At 38.3% G+C, this 11347-nt stretch overlaps 1 protein-coding gene across 4 annotated transcripts in view; it reads right to left on the bottom strand.

Annotated features, from left to right (window-relative positions):
• Positions 1-3721: 3721 nt before the first annotated feature.
• The window catches only part of RPP40 (ribonuclease P/MRP subunit p40), a 13753-nt gene continuing 6127 nt past the window's right edge, over positions 3722-11347 (bottom strand). Inside the window, exons 3-8 of one of the 4 annotated variants that reach the window (XM_018568800.1) lie at positions 10712-10780; positions 9537-9632; positions 9324-9450; positions 7213-7410; positions 5964-6098; positions 3722-3933 (exon numbers count right to left, since the gene is read on the bottom strand). In XM_018568800.1, coding sequence (XP_018424302.1) covers positions 3735-3933; positions 5964-6098; positions 7213-7410; positions 9324-9450; positions 9537-9632; positions 10712-10780 — 824 coding nt within the window. In that variant the 3' untranslated portion in view covers positions 3722-3734. Of the gene's footprint in view, positions 3934-5963; positions 6099-7212; positions 7411-9323; positions 9451-9524; positions 9633-10711; positions 10781-11347 lie in introns of all 4 variants that reach the window. The other 3 variants (XM_018568799.1, XM_018568802.1, XM_018568801.1) reach the window with 3 other exon arrangements.

Below are 11347 nucleotides of genomic sequence, written 5' to 3'. Positions count from 1 at the left end.
ATAAGACACTTATTCATAATGCAGCTCTTCACAGTTACTGTGTATTCACCCCCTTGACAGTGCATTTTTTTTCTACACTTATTTACAACACTGTCAAAGTGAAAATCTCTGTTGTGATTTAAATTACAATTTAAAAAAACAATAATTAATAGCATAAGTATTCACTTACTTCAAGTCAATAGTTAGAATTGACAACTTAGGAAGCCTAGGTGGGTATGCTTCTTTCGACTTTCTTCTATAGCTAAACTATGTAATTGTTCCCAACTTCTCTTTGTAGAACTACTTAAAAAAACCCTGTCATAATATTAAAAATTAGAAGAAAAAAAAAAGATTATACTTACCTGTTCTACAGCCAATTCTATCTCTTTAAGGGCTATGATGCCTATAGAATCCTCTTAATCTGATACACCAACATAGTGTGATTCCTGGTCCCCTGCAAAGTACTTCCTTCCTCTGTTTCCTATGTCACTGTACTATCTTGTCCTGCAGTGACATAGGGGCCAGCAGAATGGCACTGGGAGCCAAACACATAGACTCAGCTGGTGATAACAGCTATTGGAAACTGTATATATGATAAAGCAGTATCGCTTTCACACCGATTATATAAATATGATCACATATCTAACTCCACCACTTTTTCTAGCTACACAAACTGCAATTTTCAGGTAATTTCAATGCCATTCAGCCCTTAATGGCAAAAAAGACCAAATGAACAATGGTTACCTATGACCAACAGTTTCTATCAGCACCATAAAGTTATTTAAATTGAGGATGGCAGGATGCCTTCATCAGTTTTGCTTTTGTAGCATTACAAAGTGATGGAAGGTCTTTAACATTGCCTTATGTTCCAACTCCTGGCTCCATGCCCCCTTCCACTGGAGGCACCCTGCTGTTTTTTCCCCCTTTTTTTCAAAAGTATACAGACCAGTCACGTAAGGCACAGTGTCTTCTCCCGGTGAAGGTGTCCTGAGTGATGCAACAGGATGATGACAGTGGCACTCTCATCATTATACTGTTGGTGCAGTGGGCCTTGATGATGCCCCTTCAGGGGCATTCCTTTATTTCACACATCCAGCTATTTCATCTTTCAGCTGAAAAAAGCCTTTTTGTTTACAGAACTCAAATAAACCCATAAACAGCAGCTTGGGAGATTTTAGTCAGACATCAATTGCTGTGCTGTTTCTTTGGCTAACTTATGGTGCTTGGGGAATCCTTTGTCGTGTATTAAATATTTATATGTAAACAAATATTGTAAATATAATAAAACACAGATTAAAACAATGCAATACATCGACCAGTGCTAGGAAGATCATCCATAAACCAGAACCCTTCAATGTGCATTAAAGTAGAGGCTGCCCCTATCCAGTGAGGGAGTCCAGAAGGCTATACAAAAAAAAACAAAAAACTAGATAATGCTCACTTTGTTATGATTAGTTACCTACTTGTCTTCCCAGTAACATAACATACTGCTGGCTATAATTGGTGGGATTTCAATCCTAGTGATCTTTGTGACTGGCTGTAGAGTAAAACAAAAAGCACATAGTGAGCTAGATCTTCTACGCTCTGGGGAAGGGGGTGTGTACCCAAAAACGCAATAAGCATTAGCAGTGGAACTCTGAGGAGAACAGAGCCTCCCGAGTGTCTCCATCTGTTACATCCACAGCAGCTATTCAATCAACAACTGTCAGTCCATTTTGATGCTTTTACATTCCACCTTATTTGTGAGTATATTTTTGTTTACTCTTTTATTGAATAAAAAGGTTTTACCTGCACCTGGTAAAAACACACCCAAAACCATTATACATTTCTCTTTATGAAACAAACACTGTTCTAGAGAGAAGTATCAGCGAGTACAGACACCCCTGTCTTCCATTAATTTGATAGTGGACACTTTCATACAATGTACCCAGGACCCACTAAACAAAGCTGTGCTCAGACATATCTAAGCACTTGCATCCAGGAGTCTGATCCATATTTCCTCCCAAATCCATTGGAAAATTTGCTTTTGACTAGGAATGCACCAATACCGGTATTTTGGTACCGAGTACCCATAATTTTTTTCCGGTACTCGCCGATACCATGAAAGTCCCATTCAGGAAGCCAGGTTGTGTGTAATGACTCGCCACCTAGCTTCCCGATTAGCCGGGAAGCGTGTAAAGACTCGCCACCCGGCTTCCCGATTAACAAGAAAGTCCGCTTACCTTGGCATGTCCAGCCTGTCACCCCCGGGGCCTCTCCAGCCAGAAAGCGACCTTCCTCCAGTACCCACCCGGAGCCGTCTGGCCAGCCAATCAAAAAGCCGGGCGCTGTGTAATGACGTGATGCCCTGCTTTCCGATTGGCCGGCTCCATGCTCCCTTGTCATGAGATGACGAGGGAGCATGAAGCCAGTTTCCCCAGCCAATCAGAATGCCGGTCGCTGCATCATTACACGCCGCCCGGCTTCCTGATTGGCCGGGAAGTCGGCTCCATGCTCTCTCACCACAAGTGACGAGAGAGCATGGAGCCGCTTCCCGGCCAATCAGGAAACCGAGCAGCGCGTCATTACACCTGATACAGGAAGTACTCGTGCTAGGCATCGGAGCATTTGGGCAAGTACGAGTGCTCGGTATCGGCACCGATATCGATACTAGTATCGGTGCATCCCTACTTTTTACTGTAGCACCATTAAGTTCCTAGACTTATTCTGGATTTACACAGACAAAGCTTTTCTGGATAATGATAATGTGAACACTGGGCACCAGAATCTGATTCTGCCATCAGATGCTGATGTGTGTTTAATAAGCAATGCATGATCAAAAACTAAAAATAATTTCTCAGAACTAGTGATGGCATTCCAAAATTTTTGAGCCCATTTATTTTCCCCAAGTGCTAACAATTCTGTGAGTTGAATTGGTTTAACTGGTCTGTCACACTTGTATCTTGCAACATTCAGATCGCCTTCCCTTATTTACTATGTTCATGTCCACTTCCAGGTGTTCCAGCTGTGTCTTTTGTGCTCCAGCATGTCCTGTTGCATCGTCCATAATACAATTAATCCAGCAAGAAGAGTGGACAAGATGGACACAGCAGGTGAGCATACCGAGGAATTTCAGTGTAGGAATATCACTAATAAAGCTCCTGAGAATATAGAAAGCGGTCAGGTGGTTTAACCATGCAGCATCTACCAAAACCTGAAATACCAGTTTTGGATGTGCTGACCCTTTAACTGGTGGTTTTTATCTATTACTGTATTCTTTCACTCAGCAATCCAACATGTGCATTTATATTATGATAAAGTCACTTTAATGTGAAAGAAAAATGCACCCTATATTTTCAGGGTTACATACATATTTGATGTCACAATTTCATTATTCCAAAAAAGAAAGTATACTATCAAAATAGTACAATTTAAACCTGAAGTGTAAATGAGGTTTCTATTGTTTAAAAACTTCCTCAGAGATGATTTAGGCCCAATCTTTCCCCAACCCCCCTTGTCTGCAGACTGAATTCCACGCAAACTGCATTCCGAGTGTAATCAGAATCCTTTGTTTAGTCTGCTTCTTTTTCAGATCCAACAGCAGATCATACTGCATGCAATTCTGATATTGTAGTTATTCTGGTATTCTAGTCTTCATGATTGATGACCAACCCCCTGGAAGTTCATGTACGTTTCCAAATGATCTGAAAACAGTTGATTGATAGGGGAAATGCCGTTAATGTTTTACACATGCAAATGCCATCCACAAGTGATGATTATGGTGGGCACCCATCATGTGCCCCAACAGCCATGTGTAGCCAGTAGTCTTCATTGTTGAAGATGACAAAGCTGTACAAATTTTCACCACCTTTATAAAACCCATGTTCACTTTCCCTCCAGGATACTGGACTGTCTGCAAATCCATGCACCATGAGGGATGCCCACTGGCTCAACTTTGGTTCATCAAAATATTCCCTGAAATAGAAATATAGAAGTGTAAATATAGAGCCAACAACTTCTTTCTCACATAAAATGTGAGTGTGTGTGTGTATATATGTATGGGTGTGTAATTATATATATATATATTATATATATATAATTACACATACATACACACACACACACAAAATCATCTTTCTTTTGCTTTCAAAGCTTAACTGAACAAACTGAAAAGAGAAGCGGATTGATTACTATGAGCAACAGCTCCAGTTATGATAAAGGTCACCCAATGAGATCAATATCTTAGAACCGTTTTTAGGCAAGAAAGGCTTCCTGCCAGTAGTAGTACAGGACTTTGAGAAGATATTCATACAATATCTACTACATGGGCTTTTAGTCTTTGAGAAATTATCTTCTCAAGTTAAATTAGTTGAAATCCACAGATATTTATAGGGATTACTAAAATGTACATGGCAAGTCTGATGCCAACAACTGTAACTTTCAGCCCAAAGGAAGCCTAAAAAGGTTACATGTTGTAATTTTACATTTTGGGATAATTATTCTAGTTTCCTGCCAAGCCAACTGGTATATGGATAACTGCAGTAACATGAAATGCTCATGTTAGCGACTGTCTGTAACATCAAACATTCAGCTTCTGTTAACTGAATAAATAGGTCTTTGACTCTTTTACTACTTCTATCACAGGCCTTAGATTACCATTCAGCTATAAGCAGATTGCTCAAGCTGACTAAAGCTGGCCATACACCTTACAATTATCTGCAGATTTTCTGTGGTCAGATGGAAAAGGTGCAACAGATTCCTCCATCTACGCTAAACTGTGTGGATGGAGTAATCTCCACTTGGGCCAATCTGTTGCACTTTTTCCATCTGACCACAGAAAATCTGCAGATAATTGCAAGGTGTATGTGCACCTTTAGTGTCTGTTGCAAGGGCCCTCCCTCACTGAAAATGTATGAAGCTTTGCATGAGAGAGATTTAACTTGCAGTTTTGAATGGCACGGCGAGATGTGTCCACAGACAGTGATTTTTGGAAGTATTCCTGAGCCCATGCAGTGATGTCCATCACAGAATCATGCCTGTTTTTAATGCAGTGCCGTCTGAGGGCCAGACGATCATGGACATCCAATACTGCGTTACGGCCTTGTTCCGCACAGAGTTTTCTAAAGATTCCCGGAATCGTTTGATGATCTTATGTACCGTAGATAATATATTTAAAGCCTTTGCAATTTTACTTTGAAGATTATTCTGCATTGTTCAACAATTTTTAGATGCAGCTTTTCAGATTGGTGAACCTCTGCCCATCTTTACTTCCGAGACACTCTGGCTCTCTAAGATGCTCTTTTTATACCCAATCATGTTACTGACCTTTTGCCAATGTACCTTTTGCCAATGTACCTAAAATAGTTGCAAAATGTTCTCCCAGTTCTTCCTTGATAGTACCACTTACTTTTTGCCAGCTTTTTGTTGCCCTGTCCCAACTTTCTGGAGATGTATTGCGGCCACCAATTTCAAAATTACCTTATTTTTTTCTTAAAATGGCACGTTTTCTATTGTGAATAAAATACCAGTTGATGAGATTTGCCAATCATTGCATTCTGTTTTTATGCAGATTTTACACAGCTTCCCAACTTTTGTAGAATTGGAGTTGTACTCTAGCGTGCAGTATTTTCTTTTTTTATTTTCAATTCTACTTGGTGTGGTATCCAGCAATTTTCTATAGCGATCAATGGTAATGTAGATGTGTTGTGCTGCATATGAAATAAAAGCCATATCTTGCATCATGCATTTTACCATTGGCAAGTGAGACAGTCCGTCCTAGTTTTGGAGTTTGACTTCTCTAGGATGTGATGACGCTAGGTCCAAGATTGTCTCTTAGCAGTGGGGACTTCAGACTTTTGCAGATATATGAAGCAACACAAGATGCACTTTATTCCCGATAGCAGCTTTGTAAACAATTTGAGCAAAGTAGTGTCAATAGGCCCTGTAGAACATGTCCACTAAATACATTTTACTAGGTAATAAAATCTTGAATGTATCAGCCTTACCGAAGCTGCTGTAACAACTGCATTATTTTTGCTGGTGTTAGGAACCCAGTAATAGTGCATACATAAGCTCTTTCTACCAAGATATTTGGATCTGGACAACAACAGCTTGATATGAAACTGGATGCCCGATTGTTGCTGAAAGTGGAGAAAGGAAACCATTAACATATGCTTTACACAGTAGTAGTATTCAATAAGGCAGAAAGCACAGTAAAGTAACCCACAGCAACCAATAAGAACTTATAATTCATTCACCTGACTTCACTAAACTGAACGAGGTCTACCTTGGGTCACTTCACATTGTGCTACCTTGCCATTTTCACAGGACTCATTGTGACATTACAGATCCCTGGTCGCAGTTATTAATCCATTCTCCCTTCCCGACTGATGATTGGATCAGTTCGTTAACGGCTGGTGATGGGATAATTCCGTCATGCGGTACAATGAGCACTGGGACCAGCAGCTCATTGAGTTACTGCTGTTTATGGGTCCCTCGGGGCCTGAGGCAGACCCTTAAGAGCAGATTAGGTGGTCACAGTTTTGTGATCACAGCCAGAGCTGATCACTGTGATCGCAGAGCTGTAACAGTTACACAGCTGGCAGCAGCTCACTCAGTTGTGCAGCTGGAGCTGGCTGTGTGTTTACAAATTGATACCAAGTATCTCCCAGCAGAATACAGTATTCTACTCAGAGATACTAAGTATCAAAAAAAAAAAAAATAACACCTAGTTTGAAAAATATAAAGTTTTGAGATTTTTTACAAATTCAAAAATGTCAAAAAAGTAAAAAAAAATAAGTTTAATAAAATTTTTTATAAGAAAATATAGTGCCAAGGAGGCCATTAAAGATAGGAGACAAACATACCACATTCTAAAATTGTTCCACACTACAATTGTACTTTACTCCTTACTTATGTCTTTTGTGACCTATAACTCCCAAAATAAACTGAAATCCCAGACATATGATATACCCTATAAATCAGGACAAATATAAGTAGGAGTGCAGATTGCAGGCTGAATGTAAACAAAGTAATGTATATCCTGGACCCGCAATGTAAACTTTCAGAGCACAAGAAAACAAAAAGGCAGAGGTAAGAGGGTTTACTTGCAAATTAGTTGGTATCCCTGGATCTATTACATTATGGACTTATCCTTTAAACACTGCTCACTTTACACAGATAATTCAAACTGCTAAACATTTTTTGATCTTTATTTTGCTATTAAGCTGATGTGAGAAATACCACAGTACCTACCAGTCAATGTTACTGCTTACAGCACCCAGCCAATCGAACATCTCCACAGCACTACAGGATTCACCCGCTTTTGCATGTAGTTCTCTGCTTTTCAATACAGGACAAGGAACATCCTTTGAAACAACAGAACTGATCTTAAATGGGCACTCCTTGACAATGTATTTTGAAAAATAAGTCTTTATAGTAGGTGCTTCTGAAAAAAACAAGAACACATTCATGAATGTCTCACTTTGAAAACAAGGATATTGATGTGTTTAAATGTATCAAGACAATGTATTGAGTGATAAACGACCACAATCATTCTGAGTCATGTTAACATTAGACCTTGACCACATCTCAATACATTACCTAAAATCAATGGTTATAGTGACATTAATCTCAGGAGTTAAATCTTAAAAATGGATTAAAGTATCCTAACTATTAACAGAATGTATGCTATTTGTGTATTACTCAGCTGTAGATCCTCAAATCATCTCTGAATTGGTGCTGACACTGTCCTTCCTTCTGGAGGGTGGCTACTTTTGTTTTCCATGGTTACTGTGTGTGTTGTAAAGTAGCCACCACTCCGAGGTCACTCCCGTGATGGACTACAGTCTCACGTTTAGTTTACCAATTTGTATTGAGATTATAGTCCATCACAGGAGTGAGCTTGGAGCAATGGCTACTTTACAACACACACAAGGACCATGGGGAACAAACATAACCACCCTCCAGAAGGGAGCCACTGTGTCAGCTCCAATTTAGAGATGATTTGAGGATCTACAGCCGAGTGATGGAGAAATAAGGTACAGCATTTGTTAAAAGTTAGGGTACTTTTTAAAGATTTACCTCCCAAGTTTAGTGTCACTTTAAATTGAATGTTAAAATGCAAAATGCTTTTGAACCCAGCATTAACAAAAACAGCAATAAAAAAAATAAAAATAAAATAACCAGCCACAGCCACAACTGTTATTTGCAAAATACCTCATTCCTTCTTCGCAAGCAGGGATCTAAAATGATTGCCGTTTGGGAGCTTAACTAAATTACAACGCTCATCCAGGCAAGTCTGTCTAGCTCAGCCGGGAAAAGCAAGTCATGGTGCTACATTAAAATGCTCAGGTAGTGCATCTCTGAAGTTGTGGCGTTATTGCTTTCTATTTCTATTAAAAATATAGAAGTATACAATATAAGTCCTGAGTGCTGCTTTCTATAACTATTTTAATTCTGGCATTAAAAATACACAATAGCAGGGGTACACTGGGACAGTGGCATTTATTTGTTGTTTTGTTGTGTTACGACTTTTATTAGATTGTTACATCCTCCTTTAGCAAAAGAAAGTGGAAAACAAAAAAACTTATAAGAGCTATTAAAGAGCAATTAAAATTATAACTAAAAGCCTGTATTCTACCCAGTTGCACTTTAAAACAGTATGCTCAATTTTTGCCCAATCTCTGACTAACTTGTGTAGATTTATTAAACGTATTATTGATATTAAATGTCAAACTCTTTCGATTACAGGCTGACCACTATTCAGGCACTGTCAGAAAAGGGCAGCCAGTGCCGAGAGTGAACATTGTTGCATACCATCTCCAGCTCAGAGCAACTACACCGGCATTGTCACACGCAGATACTCTATGTTCTTTGATAAGCTTCAACTGCACAAGTAAAGACTGTCACAAATGTATATATTACAGAACAAAACATATTGCTTAAAGTGAAACAGACCTGGCCGAAAAATCAACAAAAGATGACAAATTGTGGTCCTTTTACATACCCGTGTAAGGCTTTATTGACCTAGGCCACATATAAAGCCTAAAATTAGAATTAAGCTCCACCTCCATGATGCCAAGTCTATCCATGTCATTCAACAGTTAAATGGCAGTGCCCAGCGGGTAAATTTGAATGATAGAGACAGAGTTTAGCATAAAAAAGATGGAAGTTAATCCAAACTTAGGCTCTAGGATCCAAGTGGACCCGCAGGGATTTATCTGAAGGTGCCACATATTGCTTGCATGCAAACATTATTGTTAAATTAGGCACTTTGAAAGACAGTTCAGATTCAGTGCACATTACAGATCTTTAGTTAGGAACATCTGTTGCTAGCTACTTTAACATAATGCACTAGTTATTCACCTGCGTTATCCCATGCTAGAAGGAAATCAAACTTCAGAGGCTTCTTCTCAGTAAAGGCCCATCTCACACGCTGGTGTTTTTTGCCATCCAGGGAGAGAGCCTCCTCTGTCAGATCTATATTAACAACTGAAAAAAAACCATATAAAGATGATGATATGCAACAAAAGATATACTGATAGGCTAGAAGACAAAAATAAGATAATGAAACTTACTATATCTCATTGTTTTTTTTCCAGAATACAAAGATGGCTTGCCCTGCAGACCTAACTCTTCATACGTGTCTTTATCTGCTGATATAATAAGCTTTCCTAAAAGTAAAACAAAAGCACTGTTAAGAATGTGTAAAAACATATATACAGCATGTGTTTCTACTTTTAAAGAGACATTTCAGGCAACAAGCAAAATCGGAAAACACTGCAAGTCTTGGTGCAGTCAGAAAATCCTGTTTCCTCCTCATCAACTCCTTTCTCAGGCTTCATGCATACTCCATATGTGTAAAAATAGCCTCAAAAGCATTTTGGTATATCTGTTCCATAAGTACAAAGATGTACTATTGACCCTGCCAGAAATCTTTTGTGTGTTACATTGTTCTCAGTTATCTCTGAACTACAGAACACTTCCCCCTACATTATGAGGAAAAAGGGGGATATATTCTGTAGTAGTTCTAGGGTGACATTTCCAAACGAGATCAGGTTTTCTTTCAATAAACGGCCAGTTGATGGGAAGTGAACGATCACAATTACTGTATAACTTGCCAAATTTCCTTGATCGGTCAGGCCAGAAAAGTTTTTTCGAATCGTATGAAAAAAATCAATGGATTAGTGGCGTTTTTGCCCGAAAAAAACCCAGCAACATGAACACTACATGCGCAAACGAAAACCAGCTCTGTCGAGCGACAAAATTCGGCCAGTTAGTATTGCTAACAAAACGATAATCGAAATCTACATTGGTCTGTGCATGATGGGGTCTGTGCATGATGGGGTATTCCAGCACAAATCGAACAGGGGTTCGATGATGGGACGAAATAAATCGAATGATAGTTGTAAGGTGTATGTCCTCCTATAGATCTTTGCATAACAGTCTCCAATCTCTAATTAATCTTGCAATCACCTACCCAAAATTGCAAGTGAAGATGTCATGTACATATACACACCAAACATGCTGCATATCCTTTGCTAAATGTGAGGCAGTCTGATTCTGTCAATAATTTGCTTAAAAAAACCTTCATAATTTAAAATAAATAAAACAATGAATCAAATTGAAACGATCAAACTGAATTTTGCATTAAACAAAACAAAAGAAAAAAATGTAGTTTACCTTCAATGTTATTACATTTTAACTATCACATTTTATATTGCCTATTTAGAAATCTCAGAATGCACATTACCTGTTGGCAGCAGAGCTGCAACATTATCCTGATCAATTCTTGTGTTGTATGAAAGGGCATAAAACAAACCTGCAAATCAAGAAGGGAAAAAGTAGATCATCCATCCTGTGAACAGCAGGAGATTAAAAGCTGGGTTTACTCTATACTGTAAAACTTTAGTGCTCATCTTAAATGCATGTTTTACCACCTTTTACTGGGCTTATATTATATGGTAAGATCAGATTCAAAAGCTAAGAAAAATTCTTCTTTAACTACTTCAGCTGTCATACCGGCATACACCTTATAAACCAGAGTCTTTTTTACATTTTTGCTATGGGCTCTTGATTAGGTGACAACTTTGTCATTACTTAAGATAACAAAGTTATTTATTTATACATTATACGAATTCTAATCTATTGACAAAATGTAACAAAATGAAATACAAATGTGCCTTTTTTCTAGTATGATCAGTGTTAGATTTAAAGCAACATTTCTGTAGATAAGAATGAAAATTTTGTTCTATAAATTTGTTCCTATTGAAATACAGTATATATTTAATTTATAAAAGGCACAAAATTATATTTTAATAAAAAGCATGGCAAAGTTAAATAAGTCCTTTTTAAATCAATCTCGCTATTTATTTTTGAAGTGCGCTAT

This window comes from Nanorana parkeri, unplaced genomic scaffold (genome assembly GCF_000935625.1).
Source record: "Nanorana parkeri isolate BGI_ZX_2015 unplaced genomic scaffold, ASM93562v1 scaffold1246, whole genome shotgun sequence".
Classification (NCBI taxonomy): domain Eukaryota; kingdom Metazoa; phylum Chordata; class Amphibia; order Anura; family Dicroglossidae; genus Nanorana; species Nanorana parkeri.
This window is presented reverse-complemented; position numbering and strand designations above follow the sequence as displayed.